We start from the raw sequence: 21178 nt of genomic DNA on the forward strand, positions 1-21178 counted from the left end.
AGATAGCAAATGATCTGCATCTTCCATTCCTTCCACACAGACAGACTACCGTTGTCGATATGGAAGGGCATATTATTTGTACCATATGTCTGTATGGCAACTAGTGGGTAGTGCTCGCAATGCTCATTGTGGAAGATTTGGACATTTCAAAGAGAGCAAACTGGGAAGTACAGCTGCAATAAAGTCAGCAAAAGTGGGTGCAACCTAAAGGCATCCTGATAACAAAGGAACATGAGAATCACTTGAACATGGTGTGTTCAACCCAAACCATAGTTGCACATGCTAACATAGAGCTATGGTTAGATATATGGTGGTCCAACATTTAAACATTCTGGTGAAAATACTATAGATGCAATTTGTCAATAATTAGGACACCATGGCCGCATGGAATCAGGGATGGGCAGAGGGCCTTCTGTAAATCTCCCCTATCACTGCTTGTGAATATGCAGTAGGGACCCCCCCCCCCCCCTAACTATAGTGTTGGCAAAGAAGAGATACAAAAGGAAGTCTTGTGAACCAAAGTAGCAAATTCCTGACAAATGACAACATGTAATCAGGGAAAAGGACAGTGGGACATTAACAATTTAGAAACACATACCTAATTCGGTCAAGGATAATCGACACCAACTATTCTGGTATCTTAAGACCAGATTCTGGCAAGATACAGATAAATACTCCCTCTGTAAAGAAATATAAGAGCGTTTAGATCACTAAGTATATAACAATAGGGCATGCAATAAAACAGAGAGAACAGTATGCTAAGACCCAGCATGAAAAATTGAAAATAGTCAGCATGGTTTTCATATATAAGCAGCACAAGACCAAGTTTTTGCAGCACCATATGTTTGGGAGGAATGGGAGGTGAAAGGACAAGATGTCAAGGCATTAATAAACTTCCTCCCGGCATCTCATAATTCGCGCTCGAGTTAAATGAATCAGGAGAATGTAGGTTCATTATAAAAATGCAGAACATGAGACAGACAAGTAAACAGTACCAGAATAGAAGCATGCCTATGTAATTAACGTAATGATGGATAAGCAGATTGCATGTGCGGTTTGAAGTGTTTTAGTAAGAAGATAGCAAGAGTCACCATATTATAATTCATGAAGCACTCGAGACAACAACAACACATCTGCACACAGATTAACATACATTTGCAATTCCCTCACAATCTAGCATATGGATCATGGAAACCAGAAGGGTCTTCTTTTAGAGCTACAACAAAAAGAGTTGGAGCTACTATAGGGTAGTCTAACATGCTAGCTTTCAAATGTTGGAAGTTAAATAAGAACATTTCTCATAAAGTGCTAAAATGAGAGCAAATGAAAGATAGATGGTCCTAGATCACATGTTCTGGTAATGCTCATGTTGATGGTCTGTCTTTTCTTCTCCTATAAATCTTCTTAGCAGAACGAGGAGGTACAGCATCAGTACTACTGGTATTTGGAACATGATCTTCCGGAGACTGGTTGAAATTTGGTGTTGGGCTTGCTTCCAAAACATCTGTATTCTGTGACCCACTTGCAGTAATCTGCCTCCTCAGATATAACATCTCACCTTTTGCTGTGGCCAATTCCTCTTCAAGCTTTGTACTCCTGATTTCACTATTCTCTCTCTCCATCCCAAGCCTTTTAATAAGATGCTGAGCATCCACCATATTTTTCTGAGCTTCGGCTGTACTTTTCTTTTGCTCCGAAAGAGCCGCTGAAAGAACCTCTTTCTCTTCTTTAATAGCAGAAATCCTGGAAACAGTGCTATCAAGCTTATTAGACAGAAATAATGTACTCTCATTCACCTCATTTAGTGAAAGAGTGGCCTCATCCAAGTCTGCTTGAAGAGCTCTTCTAGCTTCAGATTCCACCTGTGATTGTTTCACCAATGCCTCAAGCTCCCTCTTTAAAGTAGCATTAATCCTTCGTTCTCTAACAAGCTCATCTGTTGTGGACTCTAACTTTTTATATGTATCCAGCAATTCTTTACTAAGTTCATCATGCACTTCTGTAATAGACACCAATTGATTAGAGGTGACTTCAAGATCTTCTTGTGTCTTTTGATGTATCTCCTTCACTGAGGCCAATTCATCTGAAAGAGCTTTAGAAACTGATTCCGCTTCTTCTACTTTCTTAGTCAGAGCCTGTTTCACTTCATTAGACTCATTTGTGAATTCTGAAATCTGGGTTGTCAAGTCATGGTTTGATATATTTACTTCATTAAGCTCTTCGGACAGTTTGAACAACTCATTTCTGGATTCTTTAAGTGCATCTTCAGTGGACTGAACAAGATCCGACATTTTTTTCCGGGTCTCAACTTCATTGAGTAGCATTGTTCTGTTAGCTTCCAATTCACTGTTTAACTCGGCAATTATACTTCTGTCTTCACTAGAGTCACTTAATGCAGTAGAAAGTCGTTCTTCGAGTTGATTGAGCTGACCATCTTTATTGGACAATAGTTCAGAATCGCGAGAGGCCCTCATCTTAGAAGCAGTTTCCAATTCCGTGTACTGTTTCATTAACTCGCTTTTTTTTTCCTCGGCATCACTCTTTGCACTGCACAATGTTTGGACATCCTCATTCAATGAATCAATTGAGGATATCTTTGATTTTATATCATTTTTAGCTGCATAAACATACTTCTCCAGTTGCTCCATTCTAGAATTTGCATGTTCCAGGCTCTCTTTAGTCTGATTAAACATCAAGTGCAGGCTCTGGTAGTCTCCTTCCTTGGTTGAAAGTGATGAACTGAGTTCTGTAATGTTTTCCTCCTTGTCATTTACATCTTGGCTAAGCAGATTTACCTTGCCATGTAAAATATCAAGTGTTTCCAACTTGTCCCTCAAATTTTCTTCAAACGCATGTTTGTCTTCCTCTGCTTGTGCAATGCTAATCTCAAGATCATGTATTTCATGTTTAAGCTGTTCAACTAGCTCCTTCTCCTTCATAACTTCCTCATTTAAATTTTTTACAGTTCTCTTAGTTGAGGCCAATCGATCAAGAAGAGAAGCTTCCTCGTCCTGGAACATCCTAGCTTGTTTCTTCTGAGCCACTTGTTCGTCCAATAGCCTTTTCTCATAGTTCTCTCTAAGCAAAGACATCGCTGCCTCATCTTCAGCCAATTTGATCTCCATCTGGGGAAATAGAACATCAGATTTGTTAGTTCATAGTCCTTTACGAATTCAATGTACGTAGACATAGAATTTCAAGAAAGTTTTTGACACATAATCTCTGCACTGTGAAAGCCATTCTAGTATATCTAAAGCAACTCATCTTGGTTTATCAAATATATCCAGGTCATGTTAACAACCAAGACAAAGGGGCAGGAAAATATGCATTCAGAAACATCCCTGTGAAAGTAGTATGTGCATAGTATTAAGGCCCATGGCAAAGAATAGAACATCAGCAAAGTAAACATATAGTATATATTTCATTTGCTGGGATTTCTAAACAATTACTGAAAGCCTTAAACAATACAGAAGGCCACCTGGAATGAGTCTCAAGATGATGAAGCTTATCAAGGCATGCATACCATAGATGCTGAATCAAATTCAGGCACACACAAAAAAGGTACAACAGATATATTTGAAACATTTATCGGACAACAGATCCTGAGCAAAATAATTAAGAAAGGATGATTAACTGTAGGTCATGTCTGACATTTAAGCATGCATCAGGACTTACATGTCAAGTGCTAAATGAAACTGAATACCATGAATGCAGGATAGACACCAAATTTTCCATTAAAGTGATGTGTGCTACTGCGCTACTTTGCAGCAGCAGCAGAAGCATTCAATTGGGTATGTAGCGTACTGATATTCGAGCTAACAGGTTAGTTAACATTTTCTATTTACGTGTATTTGAAATTAGGATGGTGCCGATGCGGATGAGATGGTGACCAAAGGTTTGTAGATGGCATACAGATGAGATGGCTGACTGCAAGGCCTTCTTTTCACGTTGAGTAGTACCAAGAAGCCCAGCCAGAAGCCCAGAAGCAATAACTGCAATTGTATTCAGAAGACTAGCAAGTGGATTCCCTGGAGATGGCCTTTTCACCTCAGGCTGAGGTGGTCCAGCCCTAGTTTCTTCAGGCTGCATTTCCTCAGACATCTGAATGTCCATTTTATCTGTAAGAACAATGCCATAAATTTATCAGGCTTATCAACTCATGGTCAGGTAGTATAACATAAGGAAACTGACTAATAATGGGCAAATCATATTGGCGTGAAAAAGAGTGGGTACATATGGACAAACTTGGCTTTTGTTGCTCTGCTTCTCAAATGGCCAATGCCATGCTACTTTATAACCTTGAAAAAATTAAATGCTCTCCCAAAGAGACGTGACCACACTAAAACATGTGAAACAATCATATCATTAATCAATTCAAAAGTGGCATCATCAATAAAACACAAATAGGCATGCCTTTGTTTTTTTAGTCAATGTACCTCACACCAGAACGCAGGACGTAATAACACATTCCCAGAGGCTTGAGTAACTCCTGGTCTTGTGCACTCATCACATCAAGCTAGGACTTAATAAGGCTATTTTTCTCCCTAGCTTTACAGATACACCGTCCCATAAGTGAATGCATGAAAGCACAGATCAACCTGCTTAATTAAATGTCCCATACCCATTCCCATATAAGGTAATTCTCAATCACCCGCATGAATCCTTTTTTCTCCGTTTTTGGGAGTTTTTTTTTGGCCTCTGGCTGAATTAAGAGAGGACACGTGTAATTCTGGGGACCAGGAGGGGTACAACCTGTGTGTGCATCTTGCTGCCAACCATGACTTTGGACACACGTCCTCCGCTTCACTTGATGCAGATACTTTGGTCGGTTTCTAACCTCCTCTCGATTCTCTTCACGTGTCCGGTTCTCTCTCGAAGACTCCGGGCATATCCACGCCGCCCCACCGCTATACGAGCTTATAAAATGGCTCCACCATTGCCCCGTTCCTCCCCAACCGCGGCACCCGCTTCTTCCCAGCTAAACCACCGCCACCCCACTTCCGCCGCCATGTCCATCTCCGCAGCATTGTGGATGGCATCCTGCGCACGGATGCCTCAAGTGGGGTTGGCTGACCTCTTCTCCTGCTCAATGTTGACGGCTGGGGCGAGCCGCCACTACCGCACCTCCCCATCTGCCTACTCCGCTGCTCTTGCCCACATGGATGGCAACGGCAAACATCCCATCCCTGCTGTGTACCAGGCGCCGACATCGGTGGTGAACGGCAGTATGGGAGACAGCAAGCAGTGGCCCGAGCCGGAGACGAGGAAAAGGAGAAGTCGTGGAGGAGAGAAAGAGACGGGGAAGAGCAGAGGTGGTCCTGTGATGCCGACGACTGCCTCTCAATTTTCTTTCGCGCCGTGAATCTCTCGATCAGGCTCTCCCTTCCTGATAGCTCTCTCTCTCTCTCCCTCTCTCGGTCGGTCGAAAGTGAAGAGAAAGAAGGAAGCGAGCGAGAGGCCCCACAGACGGCAGCGCCTATCAGCAGACCTCCGTCGTGGCCGGCGCAGGCGCCGCACCCGTAGCCCTACCAGAGGAGCGCCTGGGGTTCTGCTTATGCTCGCTGGCCGGCCGCGGCCTCCGGTTCCCACTCCCTGACCTGCGCGGCTCCTCCGCAACGTCGTCCTTTCCACAAGAACACCTGAACTGTGGATGTAGCCGTATACAGACTTCCACAAGGCCTCCTCCCTTGGTGCCTCGACCCATCCCTACCCATGCCGGCCCCTGATGGCCTCCGCCCTCCTCTAGCCGCCTCTCTGCCCCGGTCTGGCCTTCTTCGTTTTTAAGAGAGCCCAGTATGCACGATGCTCCTACTCCAGTTGTCCTGCTGCGTGTAGCTTCCCAGATCAGGGTCTTCCAGTATGCCGCCGGCAACGACGCTGGTACTGAAGCCCGACTCCTCCTGCCCTGGTGCCATTCCCCTTTTTTTTCCTATCCTGTGAGAATTTTATACATTTGCCTGTTGCTATTGCTACATATGATGTATTTTTGCTTCCAAATTTTTTTGCATTTGATTGTCAGTTGATGTGAACTCATTGAAGGTTCGGGTGTAATGTGTAGTCTGAAGACATGGGGTGTTGTTTTGCAACGCATACAATCCAGATTGGCCCTGGGTAATGAATTTGAAATTGTCATATATGAGTTCAGATCTTCCGGTATAATGAACTCTTGATGTAAAAATCAAAAGGCTTGCTGCATAAATTTAGGTTGCAGCATAAATTTAGATTGGCCATGGATAATCAAACTGTATTCATAATTAAATTGATGTATACACTGACATATGGACATTATCTTCGCTGAAGATGAGCCTGAGACATCAAGCTACAGCTAATGAAGTGAGCATAATGTTGATATTAGTATTCAGGTTATGCATCGCTAAAAAGCTTCTGTAGGTTTAGCTTTGTAGTACCATGGTTGACTTTGTATCATACACTAGCTACTGAAGTAGGATCAGCTTGGTCTTGTGTCATACACTAGCTACTAATGTGTACAAGTGGATTAACATATTCACCACTTATTTTGCTGTGTATAGGTTCAAATAATTATTTTGATAATTTGACCATTTTGCAATGTAATAACTACACCTATTACATCTACAGGAATGCCACAGGCACATAGCTAATGCAAGCAGTACACATTACCTTATACATTATATTTTGTGAGGCTTCCTATTTCGATGTTTCCTTTTGGCCTTCTATTGCAACTTTGAACCTTTTTTGTGTCACAGTAAATGTTATGAGATTGCAGGATAAGGAGCTTGCTATTGTGGTTGTGCTTGCAATAAAAAGAAGTCCTAACTATCCATGTCAGGTATACAGATTTAGACCTTCATGTCGTAATAACAGTTCCTCTCTGTTTAAAATGCATAACCACTTCTATTAAGACCTCACCAAATCTAATTTCTTTCTGTTGCTGTAGTGAGATTTTGCCTGCCATTGATGCCATAACAAATAGTGTAAATGTTGGGTTAAGTCCTCAGTGTTCACTGGCTAGACAGGGAAATCCTTCCATTCTGAAACATGTATTGTGCACTACACACGCATATGAGCATCATGACTTTGCTTGGATAGGCTGAACATCAATACATTTGGAATTAATATTTACTGGATCTGCAAGTCTTATTTTACCCCTTGTTGATGTCTACATTTTTGTCGCTTTGACTTTTGGATGCTCTGCCTCGAATCACTGCTGAGCATAGGTATCATTCAGGTGGGTGTGATTTTGTTTTTCTCTTCTCTGTGGACAGTGTAATTTGGAGAAAGCAATAAACTTGATACAATACTATTTCCCACAATTCATACAACTAGTAAACAAAATCCCCCCTAAAAAAGGAAGTAAACAACATATCAATAGAAACAAAGAAATGGATGAATCAAACAAAAGATAAATAAACATGTAAAAGTTCACAAATTATACGGAAAACAACACACGGTCCTACTAACGAAGGCACGCCGCGCGGGTATCAGCTAGTTAGAACAAGGACAAATGCTCTTTCTGATGCAGAAATGCTTAGTTCATGCCAATTCAATTGGCATTTTCCAAAACTACTACTCCCTCCGTCCAGAATTACTTGTCACAGAACTAAAATAATTCTGGACGGAGGGAGTATTTGACATGAAATGGATAGCAGAGCATACATTTTATTGTGGAAGCAGCATACCGCATTCAATGTTGCACAAATAACATTTAACAAAACTGAACATAAGAAAAACACTCTCATGAGTGTAAGTCAGCACTATCACCACCGAGTGATTTGGCCAAACTATTTCGTAACAGGGATGGTTTAGAACATGCAGAGTGGCCATTGGCATACAAGGTTTTGACTTCCTCAGGGCGATGATTAGCCTAGCCAGCTAGCCATTTGCAGGCTTCGGACTAAAGTTTCAGAAAATCTCCAAGGATCCGTGAAGGTTCCAACCTCCAGGGTTATGTGTTCAAGAAACATTTGCATCAGTATTTTTTAGGAGATCCGCGTCAGATTTCAAACTAAGAATCTCATAGATCATCCCCACGCTGAGCAGAGCCCTACTCACCAGTGACGAGATCGACCGCTGAGGGCTGCGCTGCGGAGGTCGCCGCGTCACGGAGGCGCAGGAGCGGGAGCACGGAGATCCCGACCAGGAGCACGGCCCTCCTTCGCGTGGCCGCCGACGATGCCACCACCGACGAGGAGCGGGCGGCGTCGGGCGAGGCAGCGGCTGTGACGGCCCCCCGCGGCGAGCGGGAGAGTAGTGAGAGGCGCCGCGGCGGCGGCGGCGGCTGCGCCGGCGGCGAGACGACGAGGAGGTGGTGGTAGGCCATGCCGTCGCGTCGGCCACCCTAAAACCCTAGGCCAATCCCCAAAATCCCTTCAGCTCTCGCTGCTTGGTCCCTTCCGCTCACTATAGGAGGTTGTGGAGTAATAACTAATAACGACGATCATTTTACTTCATTTTAGTGGCAGCAGCGGAAAATGCTGCGTGGTGGCGTCGCGCGGAAGCGAGGTGGAAGGAGGATGAAGGGAAGCGAATGGGAAGGAGGATGAAAGAGGCTCCGGTTCAGAGGGGTGGTATACTACACTACCGAAACATTAGAGCATCTCTGATAGACGGATGTCTCGTCGCCTGCGTATAGATTAGGATAAAGATCCACCTTCATACATCCCCCTGTCCTCCTGCAGTTATATACTCCAGCTTATAGTAAGGCTAATTTTATGTCTGAGGTAAGGTAAGGCGTGAGATGGTCATAGTAGAATCTTAACTATCAGTATCATAGAAACGTAGATTGTACGAACCAAAATCGTCGAATCAAAAAAGTTAAACTGTATCGTAAAGTCGTTAACAACCTTGGGTGTGAGTGATTATACCTTAAAACGGGCTCAAAAGTGACCAGCATTAAAGTTTTCGACATCATTGAAGGTCCTAATTGTTCTTTTTTCTTTCTCGTTCTTCTCCCTTGTCCTTCTTCTTACTATCTTGTTCATCTTCTTATTACTCATTTTTTGTGTTGGAGGGCAACAATCCATGAGGCCCTAGGGGTGATCAGGTCGACTTAGGGCAGCTCATAGCTGACGTGTGCTCTGATAGGGTCCCTCCCGGGCGTGTAGGGTTTAGGGTCCGCAAAAGACCTCGCCAACGTGTCTTGCGTATATCGCTCCCGAGGAGGCTCCTCCGGCGACTTGTCTTGTGTATCATGATCGACTCCCAAAGGTATATGATGATGTGTTCGTGTGCAAACACACTTTTGATGACTCCGCTGGGGATAATTGTTTCATGAAAATAATGTATCGGATAGCCCTAGTTTTTTCAATCATACATCTAATTACATGCAAGAGTTGATGCAAAATAATCTCCATGCTTCAACTTTTTATAATTTTAACAACATGCAACATATGTGTCCCAACCCTCATGCATCGGCAACCCCGCAAATCCATATGATGGTGAACAACATGATGAGTTCAGCTAATAAATTCAAAACACACAATGTTAGAATTTCCAATGTCTCATAGAAAAGTGTTCCACCCTTTTATTCATCGGCAACTAATTTATAATATGTTAATCCAAACGTGCTAGTGGATAGGGAAATTGGTCATGCTACTACTAGTTGTTTGTCCAGCAACTCGCAATCACATGTTATGCTTCAAGCTACTAACTATTCGACACCATACGCAATTGCACATACTTGTAATTCGGCTCTGCACCTTCGCATGCATAGGCGAAAAGGTGAAAAAATCTACAGAAGCACAATTACAAAATTACAGAATTACAAAAGTTTTTGTTGTCCCTACACAATTACAGAATTTCGACAACATCTCCTTGTCAAAAGAGTCTAAATCATTGATGGCAATCCTATCCAAACCGGGTTATTGAGAACAATCTCACATTCTCTTGGGATTTGTGCAACACTATTCGCCAAGAACTAAAAGAAGGCGGACGGAAACATGGTTTTGCTGTTGTAAATGCTAGAGTTGTGCAAATGATGACTTCACTAATATTGTATCATCCAGTACACCCGCTAAACAATTGCAAAGTTTCGGACACTCATTATCAAAAGTGTCTCAAAACATTGGGGGTGGGGGGGATTGGGCTAAAATTGGAAGGAAAAAAGTTGAAAGCTCGCCAAGCTAAGATATGGGCTGAAATTAGACAAGAATAAGAAACCTTGCGAAGTAGCAAAGAAAAATGTGTGATTCGGTTATTGAAGATATTTCGGTTATTGAAAAAGCTGAATCAAATAATGCATGTACCGAGTTTACTAAAGAAAAAGAGGACTACAAGGCATTGGGAAGCCATCCGAAAGATAATCTTTCAAGTTACACAACTATTGTGCTCTCCCAACATATTTGAAGAGGTATGTCTAGCAAATGATTTACCTATTTTGATATTTGATCATAACTTTATTGTTGATGCACATGTTAGAAACATTCATATAAGTGATTTTAAAAGACCAATGAAGAAGGGGAAATTATTTGTTAGCAATAAAATTATTGCAAAGCATATCGGTCAACATTTTGTATCATTCAGAGAGACCGATAGTGACTTATTATTGCGGCAAAACATTCCCCATTGTTTTACTTAAAATTTATATCTAACTGGATTGCTTTGCTTGTTTCATACTTGGCTTACATTTGGTCTCAAATGAGACATATATATTATAACTCTTTTGATTTCAGAAATCTAAAGCCAAGGTTAAATTATATTGAGAAAACCGATGCTAGCATAATATCTTATCTAAAGATATCAGATAGAAAGTGTAAAACATAATGCATAGCCGAATGTGGTGTGTTAAATCTGAACCATCCGATCGCTTTCTTTCAAAGCCATTCTCACAAGAAGATCAACTAGAACATGAGAAGTATACCTTCAACTCATGCATGGGTGATCAAATCTTTCATTTTTTGTCAGAGATAATTATATTAGAATTATTAATCACCATGTCAAGCCATCAATCCAAGGATGAATGTATTGTAAGTTGCATCTTTCATTCAAGCATAATTTTGAGGATTACAACATGTTTCGTCAAGTGAAATCGACCATTGTCAAAGGATGATTGAAACTTGTTGAAACACCAAGGGTTGACCAGGGCACGACAAACGATGGGACCCAATGCGCCTGCCAATGAAGCCTCAAATGGCAATATTCGGGAACCTCTTTGCCGAGAGAAAAATCACGTGCAATATCACCAGCGGGCATCCGGCTAACATGACCAAACTACACGTGCTAGGCACCTGCTATAAATGTTATATTCTTTCCAAATTATGTTTCATCTGTTACTCGAGTTTTTTTTGGATCAGCCAAATTTTTTGGTTCTCCACTACACTAAGCTATGTCCCCCGAAACAGCACAACCCCAGGCGACCATCAGCCAGATAGGCAGGAGGAAGGCAGGCTGAAGATAGAGAAACAACCTCACCGCTTGACTAGACATCGTAGAGGATTGCCCTAAGGAAAGGGTAAATAGACATCTCTAAACAAAAGCCAACCAAACAACCCCACACGGCAACACCAAGGCACGTCAACTAGCCATGCCGCACAACAACGAAAAGACAAGCATGCAAAGACCCTCCACATCCGATCAAGACCAACGGGTAAAAGCGGACCACAATCGCTAGTTGGACAGAGCCCACAACGACATGTGTCTGAGGAAGACAAGTTCCTCTGTGTCCAAGACCGTCCGACAGCATCTGGAGACATCCAACAAAGCGATGTAAGAAATGTGTTCGGGACAAGATGGGTAGCTTACGCGAGCAAGCCCACATCTAATCAGAGGACATGGGCGATGTCGGAGTAGGATATCATGGCATGAAGGCTCAGGAATGAGAGGCTGAACAGGGACCAACTGCTAACAGTCACACGGAGCACACACAACCCTATCAAACGTCTAGAGCTCTACACCTTCGAGACCGGGTAGGAAGGAACGGAGCAAAATCAAGGAAACAAACCAAGAAGCGCACATAGCCATTCCAAAGCAAGCCGGATAGGCAGACCCAACGGCTTCCACGAGCAGGCCAGACATTAAAAAACACGGGAGCCCACCAGCGAAACAATGACATGAGGCCGGGCATGCAAAGCCCCTCCACATCCAAATAAGACGAGGGACCAATAGCACCCATCAAACCCCACTACCCAGAAAAAGAATCACGCATGATCATACCCGGCAGGCATCCAGCCAGCGTGACTTTCCTGAATTTCCTGATGGATACACTTTATTTGACATTTTGTTGTTTCGTAGTCTAGGAAATTTTTTATTGTTTTTCCATGCTTAGCTTCACGGACACATGTCGTGGTTCAAGTCGTGTTCCATGGTGCAAAGCCCCTTTTCTGGGTCCGGCTTGCCGACCACTTTCGGTGGGTAACTAGTGGTTAGGAAGCCCTTGAGGGATGCTCGGTTACTCTGTGCCGGCGTTGGGCCGTTAACTCGTCTTGTATTGTGTTACCTTAGCCGACATGGTTAAACCGCTCTTAGTGTGTTATCTTCGGACGATTAGGAGGTCCTTGGGGAGGGTGATCATCATTTTCAACACTTTTTGTGTGGGCGGTGCCCTATTTATCCGGTGACAAGTAAAGTAGTTTTCTCTTCATCTCATTTGAGAAAATATAGAGCAACCATCAAGATAACAAAAAAGTGTGGGCTTAGACAATCTCTCTAACACTTGATCAATAAAAGGCATAGGATAATGATCTTTTATCTCAAGTTGTACTGCTTGGACAAACCTAATACATTAACAACAATGGATGGTTATCGTACGACAATAACTTTTCCCCCAACGAGCATATGTTGCAGATGATTAGTTGCATCAGTCGCTGGTGGATGTATGAGGCACCGGACTACCTCGTCTATGTGCAGCTCTTTGATCCCTTAGCTGTTCGGCGCTTCTAGGCACACCGCGACACTTATGCATGTCGTGTACCCCGGCCAGTGTAGTTCGCCGCCATATGGCGCCGGTCCTAAATGTCTGCCTAAAATACATGTACAGTCGGACCGGGGCGTAGCAGGGTACCTGCACCAGCCATTTGCATCCAAAGAACCAACTGTCAAGCTCACAAGGCATGAGGATGCAACTTATGACCCACAAGTATAGGGGATCTATCACATTCCTTTCGATAAGTAAGAGTGTCGAACCCAACGAGGAGCAGAAGGAAATGACAAGCGGTTTTCAGCAAGGTATTCTCTGCAAGCACTGAAATTATCGGTAACAGATAGTTTGGTAATAAGATAATTCGTAACGGGTAACAAGTAACAAAAGTAAACATGGTGCAGCAAGGTGGCCCAATCCTTTTTGTAGCAAAGGACAAGCCTGGACGAACTCTTATATAAAAGCAAAGCGCCCGCGAGGACACATGGGAATTACTGTCAAGCTAGTTTTCATCATACTCATATGATTCACGTTCGTTACTTTGATAATTTGATACGTGGGTGGACCGATGCTTGGGTGCTGCCCTTCCTTGGACAAGCCTCCCACTTATGATTACCCCCCCTCGCAAGCATCCGCAAGTACGAAAGAAGAATTAAGGTAAACTGTCGGGGATATACCCCGCGGTATGACCCGGTCGGAGTTATAACCCGGCTGGGACCTGATAAACCGGCATGTGTTAAGTCAGATGATAACCCGGCAGGTGTTAAGTCAGATTATAACCCGGCAGATGTTAGGTCAGATGATAACCCAACAGGAGTTAAGTCAGATGATAAACCGGCAGGAGTTAAGTCAGATGATAATCTGGCAGGAGTTAAGGCAGACGGTCATAAACCGGTACCAGTCATAACCCGACAGATAATCATAAACCGGCACCAGTTATAACCCGGCAGATAATCATAAACCGACACCAGTTATAACCCGGCAGACAATGATAACTCAGTTGTCAGGGGTTATGAGGCCCGAGACGTTATGAAGCCCAAGAAGTTATGAAGCCCATGAAGAGAAGTCAGAATAATTTAAGTCTTAGTCCGAGAAGGACTCTACATGTAACCCGCCCCTTCAACATATATAAGGAGGGGCAGGGCACCCCGTAAAGGGGGAGACAATCTTAGGGCTAGACATAACTGGGAGAGCCGGTTTACGGCGACTCCTACGTGATGATAATAAGACCTAGCCTCAAACAACACGTAGGGTTGTTACCGGATGATGTTTCCCGGGGCCCGAAGCTGTCTAAATCCTTGTCTTGCGTTGCGTCTCTCGATTCCGCTCAACCCCTCTCAAGCTACCACATAGATGCGTTGGCCTCATGACTAAGTCCTCACACTAGGACATCTGTCGTGACAATTTCACGACAGTTGGCGCCCACTGTGGGGCCCGCACACGATGGTGTTGAGTTCTTGGAGGGATCTCTCCCAAGGATCGAGAAATTTGCAATTTTTTCGGATGAAAGGCCGGTGCATAAGGTTCCAAATCAACTCCGAGTTCATCAGTCCAGAGTTATCATCTGCTGGATTTAAGATTCAAGGAAATTAAGGTTGTGATCTGTTTGCTAATGCCGAGTCACTGAGGTGTAACCCGGAGAAGAGGCAAGTCCACTTGTCTGACTTGCCTCGCCTCTGCTGCGATTTACTACTGCCGCCAAGTTGCCGCTTGTGAGACGTTTCCAAGTCGCCCTGGCTTCAAACCGCAGCACTGGTTTTACCTTTGCAGCAGCCTGTCTCGATAAGTCGCTGCCTGAGAGCCGGCCTCGTTCTGTCAGGTGATCAAGTGAGTACCACGGACTAGTACTCTCAGTTTCACACATGTGATGATCCGAGTCAGAATAAGGAAGAAGAATAAAAAGTCCAAGCAAAATATGACCCGGCAAGAACGTGGAGGGAGTTCTAGATTCGGACTCTGCCGCTTGCGGCCGGGTTGGGCCGCCCTACCGGTGTGTTTCCATTAACCAGCCATCGCTTCATCGACCCATGGCCGGCTGCCGACGAGTCGTTGATCCCATGGCCCATCCGAGCCGCCATCCCTGCCGACCACAGTTCTGGCTCCGCCGAGCCACCCGGATCCCTCTGCTGCGAGTACTCGCCGTTGGCCTGCCACGACACCCTGCGACCCGTTGCCCTCTTGACTTGTTTCGACTCTGTTTTGAGCGGACGACTCCCTTGTCTTCATCCAGACGTCATCTGAATCGGCCTACCGGGTTGCCACTCACCTCCGCCAAGTCCTACGGTCGAACGGCCACCGCCCTGCATCTGAGCTGGTCGGCCATCGCGCCTCTCTACCTGCCGATGCCGAGGACTTCTACAAATCGACCTACGGCCTTGGTTCTCCTACAGCCTCGCTCGCCTATGAGCCGCCTGACGACCTACCTCACCCCTTTGCTCTTGTTTGTTTCGGCTGCTTCCTGCCCGCGAGTAACTGCAGCCATGACCTGCCAAATCGCCATGCTCACGGACCCCCAAAGGCCGCAAATTTGTTGAGCCGCCGCAGCATTGTTCCAGCCTCGCCCAGTGTCCTAGAGCCGCCGCAGCACTAGCAGGCCTCGGGCCGCCCCTGCCTGTGGGATGCTGCCTCCACTGCCGTCGCCCCCGCAGCTGCACCAAGCTATTGCAGTTACGTCGGCTCTGCCCTGCTTCTGCCGCGTCTTCGTCTGGTCTGCCTTGTTTACCCACCGGTTCTGCCCCGCCGGGTCTCTACGCCCGCAGGCCACCCAGGCCTCCCGAACCGCCCAACGGCCCCTGCCGCGCCCCTCGCTGTGTTTTACTCCACCGGCGAGCCACCTTATTCATGTCACAAGTCGCCGTCCGGGCTTCTGTCGGGCTGCTAAGTCGCCATCGCCGGCTTCCCCTGCCACTGAACCCACAGGAGCGCCGAACCACCGCCCGTTTCAACTACAGCAGGAGAATCGCCGCACTTCCGCGCTGTCAAGTCGCCGCCGCCGTGGCGTATTTTCTGCAATGAACCGGCCCACTATTTCTGAACAACCACTGTGGCTTTACCCCGCCTGCCGAGCCGTTCAATCACCAGCTCTGCCTGTCTACGGAAGGTGCCGCGTTTTTCACTGTATGTCTCATCGCCCCCGAGCATTCCGCTGCCTCCGCTGTGGACATGACCCAACCCTGAGTCGTCGTTGCCCTTAAACTACCGCCAAACCACCGCCGTTCAAATTGCGCGTCTGCGGACAAGTCACCACCGTGGCCACGGTTGCCTACCTACTGAGCCGTCGTTTGTCGGTTCATCTTTGCATCCAAAGCTCCGCCATCGCAGACTCACCTCTGAGCATGGCCTTGTCTCTGCTGCAGTCCTGCGTCAAGCACCAAATCGCCATGACCACGCGCCGTTCCGAGCTACGAGCCGCCTCCCGCGTTAAACCGGCCATGGCCGTGCGCCGTTCCGCCCGGCGCCCTTCTACTTCAAGTCGTTGCGGCCCCTGCCGGAGCAGGCCTCGGGTCGCCCCTGCCTGTGGGTTGCTGCCTCACTGGATCACCGACCCGCAGTCGTGCCTCTCTAACCCGCCGTCGGTTCAGCCGCCCTCCGCTCCACTGTGGTCGGCTCCCGAGCCTCGTGAACCAGTCCTGTTCGCCTCACTGACAAGCGCGCCGGCGCCGGGTCGTCTTGGACGCGCCGGTTTAAACCGCCAGCACCGTGGCCTCGAGATGCCCGATTCTGCTGCCGCGCCCCGCACCGGTCACGGTGCCTTGCTTCAAACCGCCATCGCAGTCATTACTTTGTCGCCTGCTTCGCCATTTCTGCGAACCATGTGGCGGGGCGCCGGTCTCTGCCTCCGCTACTTCGCCCTGTGAGCCACCACCGTCCGAGGGCCAGCTTTATCGCACCGCTTTAACTGGTTCACTTCCGCCGGGTTGCTGCGTCGCTCCCCTAACGCCGTGGCCCGCCTCCGAGATGTTGTTTCTGCCACCTCCCGGTGACCTGAGCCGCCGCACCCCGGGTCACAACCCGCCTCCGCCAAGCCGGTTACAACCTCAGTCGCCTGCTTCTAAATTGCCTCTGACAAATCACGCCAAGTGGGTCTAATTTTTTGCGTCAAAGTTTGGCTCTGTCTTCTGGCTGTGTTGCAGGTGTCGCCTCTGTTCCGCCTTGCTAAATTACTGCTTCTCCGGTGAGTCGCGACTTGCTATTACTATGGCATTGGCTGAGCCGGATTGTTACTTCGCTGAGCCACCGTTGCCTAAACCGTTGTGGTCCTCGTTTAAACCACCATGGTCCTCGCCTAAACCGCCGCTGCCTTTGCTGGCAATAAGCCACCTCGAGCAAGCCTCATGTCGCTTTAACCTGTTGCTGCTGTAGGCGTACCTTGAGACAGTTTAGTGTCGCCTAACCCGGTCCGATTTGAGCCGCCACGAGCAGCCCCTGTGAGTACATCCGATCGTTGCTAATGGCAGATGCATGGTTGGATCGATGTGTTAGTGCTTCTACAAGGCGAAAGGCCTTTCTGTTGATACATCAACGTGTTCTGAAACAAAATACAAAAGTTTAGCCTCTGGTGCTGAAGATTGGGAGAAAAGGGCGTCAGGTCGGTTCAGCTCCTAAAACACTGTCAGTTATCGAAGGTTCTGTCTGCACCTAGTGTGATCTATCCTTGCAAGAGCCACAGTTTGCCATAAGCGAGACTTGCACGGGTTCAGGTTGTACGATCACCAGTCATAGGCGGGTCAGTTTTCAAGGCAGGACCCATGCACTTGTTTGAAAAGATTCCACCTGAATGGATAGCAACATCACATGGACCAAGTATTAAATCAAGTCTGGAAGATCACGTGATGAAATGCTAGAATATGAAGGATAGCACAGACTTCAACATTTGATATTTCAGTCTGTATACCCAGACGTATATGTGGCAGTGCTACATCAGATCATAACATACATCTGCGTTGGAATATGTTCAAACATTATTAAGTGTCAGGACCAATCTATATCAGCACCTTAGGGTTACACCCGCCCATGCAAGTTGTCCAATGGACATGTGAAAACCGCCACCATGTGATCCGGTCTATATTATCAACAGTTGTCTGCACCGTCTGCATGAGTTGTTTATTAATTGCAAGTGAGTCACTGCTCGGGTACAACGCAACTACGCGCGATTGGACAATAAATCAGCTTTACCGGGGTGATCATCAACTCCGCGGTGGATAATTTATGGTCTAACATATCAGGTGAAATCCATCCAGTATATTTTTATATTATATATTGCTTTCTTTAAAAGAGCAATTACTCCGGTTTGCAAAGTTATTTGATGCAGGACCTTAAACCGCCATATCGGTGCCCATTTAAAGGCCGTCAGAAAATTTCCGGCTTAAAAAGAAGGATTTCGGTTTATAATCTGGCTCAAGGGAAAGCTATCTCCCGAAAAGCTTTGAAGCTCTCAGTATCCGGTTTAAGAATTTCCGGTTCAAAAAGAATAATCTCTCGCAAGTTCGAGTTTTCAGGAAAAATTAAAGGGACCAAAGAGAGTCTGCTGCACAGCACAGCTCAAACATAGGTACCCCTTGAGCACAGCTCACAATATCATTTGGGGGCTTGGTTGTATTCGAACCATAGCTACACCTCTTGATCCGGCTATCAGGCCAATATTATCATAAGAGCACAGCTCTGGTTATTTCGGTAATCCGACTATCAAGCCAATATTATCATAAGGGCCAAAGAGAGTCTGCTGCACAGTACAGCTCAAACATGGGTATCCCTTGAGCACAGCTCACAATATCACTTGGGGGCTATGTTCGAACCATAGTCACACATTTTGATAGGCTTAAGGCCACCAGGGAAATCACTTGGGGGCTCTGGTCGTATCCGAACCATAGCTTATACCCTCTTGATCAGCATAAGGGCACCAGGGAAATCATTTGGGGGCTTGGTTGTATCCGAACCATAGCTACACCTCTTGATAGGCATAAGGCCACCAGGGAAATCACTTGGGGGCTATGGGTTTGTACCATAGTTACACCTCTTGATAGGCATAAGGGCACCAGGGAAATCACTTGGGGGCTTGGTCGTATTCGAACCATAGCTACACCTCTTGGTCGGCGCAATGCCACAATTATGACTACTTGGGGGCTCTGGTCATATCCAAACCATAGCTTAAACCCTCTTGATCATACACATACATCATCGTATATTGCATCATATATTGCACCATCATTACATCATCATAACATGTATCATATAGGCACGGATATACCGGTTTATATGGCAGGAATCGGTTGTCAAAACCAGGTTATATTATTTAAATCTTTTATAGCCAACACGGCTAGATTTTTTATGGTTATCAATAACCAATATTATGATTGAGGTTTTCAAAGTCGCTTCAGCGCAATGGATATAATTTATTCTCAAATGGAAGGAATAGTCCCGAGTCACTGCAGGCTTACGACCCGGCACTTGGGGGCTACATTATTCAAGTTGGGATTACATCAAATACACAAGTCTCATGTTGCTGCAAGCATGCACCATGACACTTGGGGGCTAATGCAAAGTCATTATTTGCTCACTTTATTGAAAGACCCGACTCATCACATCGTAATGAGCCGGCCCTTGGGGGCTACCAATTGCTCTTGTCAACAATTCAAGGTACAAAGTTTTTAATCCATTATATTGAAGGGTCCACTACTCAGTTGGTAAAGCACAAGGTTCTTAACCTTGTGGACGTGTGTTCAAGCCCCATGATGGGGGTTATCATATGATGTTATTTTCATTGAAGTATATATCAAGTCCCAGCTCAATATTATCTTACTAAGCCGGTCCTTGGGGATACACGTTGCTGTACAAAGTTTACATGATTATATTTACAAAGTCCCTGCTCATTATTGCATAATGACCCGGCCCTTGGGGGCTACACTGGTTGAAGTTTTATGAGCATCAGGTAATTACAAGTCCCAGGTTGTTGCAAGCATGACAACCCGGTACTTGGGGGCTACATATATGGAATACTCAGTTTATGACTAATGACTGGGATGAACAAATCGGATTTCTTCAAGATTGTGATATTTATATTGAAGCAAGTTATGTCTACCTTCTTAAGACTTGGGGGCTACAAGTGATAGGCATATAAGAGGTATATTTTCAAGCTTGATGTTAACTACAATTAAGACCCGGTGCCATCAATATTTGTAAAACGGCAAAGTTCTACATTCTTAAACCGGCAAGTTCTGCATTCTTAAACCGGCAAAGTTCTACATTCTTAAACCGCCTGAAGATCAGATGAGTATTTTAAGGACCAATATTTCTGTTAAGCATTAGGAGCTGAGTCAAATGAATTATTCTTCACAATATTTCTCTGTGACAAACCAATGTCAGCAAATTGATTATGAAGCTGGCATGGTGACCCGTATTTTCTAGAAGAAGGAAATGACAAGGACTTAAGGATGATCAGGATCAGTTTAACATGGATAAATCCAAATTAAACTGGGGGCTAATGTCGGGGATATAACCCGCGGTATGACCCGGCCAGAGTTATAACACGGCTGGGACCTGGTAAACCGGCAGGTGTTAAGTCAGATGATAACCCGGCAGGCGTTAAGTCAGATGATAACCCGGCAGGTGTTAAGTCAGATGATAAACCGGCAGGAGTTAAGTCAAATGATAATCCGGCAGGAGTTAAGGTAGACAGTCATAAATCGGTACCAGTCATAACCCGGCGGATAATCATAAACCGACACCAGTTATAACCCGACAGACAATGATAACTCAGTTGCCAGGGGTTATGAGTTCCGAGACGTTATGAAACCCAAGACATTATGAAGCCCATGAAGAGAAGTCAGAATAATTTAAGTCTTAGTCCGAGAAGGACTCTACATGTAACCCGCCCCTTCAACATATATAAGGAGGGGCAGTGCACCCCGTAAAGGGGGGAGACAATCTTAGGGCTAGACATAACTGGGAGAGCTGGTTTACGGCGACTCCTATGTGATGATAATAAGACCTAGCCTCAAACAGCACGTAGGGTTGTTACCGGATGATGTTTCCTGGGGCTGAAGCTGTCTAAATCCTTGTCCTGCGTTGCGTCTCTCGATTCCGCTCAACCCCTCTCAAGCTACCACATAGATGCGTTGGCCTCACGACTAAGTCCTCACACTAGGACATCTGAAGTGACAATTCCACGACATAAACCTAACCATAGCATGAAACATATGGATCCAAATCAGCCCCTTACGAATCAACGCATAAACTAGGGTTTAAGATTCTGTCACTCTAGCAACCCATCATCTACTTATTACTTCCCAATGCCTTCCCCTAGGCCCAAATAATGGTGAAGTGTCATGTAGTCGACGTTGACATAAC

General features: G+C 45.6%; 1 protein-coding gene across 1 annotated transcript; it reads right to left on the reverse strand.

Moving 5' to 3' along the window:
* Positions 1 to 1121: 1121 nt before the first annotated feature.
* On the reverse strand, positions 1122 to 8600 carry LOC125551692 (MAR-binding filament-like protein 1). The gene is made up of 3 exons (XM_048714986.1): positions 8032 to 8600; positions 3913 to 4118; positions 1122 to 3125 (listed from the first exon to the last, which is right to left on the reverse strand). The coding sequence occupies exons 1-3, from the start codon at positions 8297 to 8299 to the stop codon at positions 1365 to 1367; spliced, it is 2235 nt and encodes a 744-aa protein (XP_048570943.1). The 5' UTR covers positions 8300 to 8600; the 3' UTR covers positions 1122 to 1364.
* Between the last annotated feature and the right edge of the window lie 12578 nt (positions 8601 to 21178).

The sequence above is a fragment of the Triticum urartu genome, chromosome 1, assembly GCF_003073215.2.
Source record: "Triticum urartu cultivar G1812 chromosome 1, Tu2.1, whole genome shotgun sequence".
Lineage (NCBI taxonomy): Eukaryota > Viridiplantae > Streptophyta > Magnoliopsida > Poales > Poaceae > Triticum > Triticum urartu.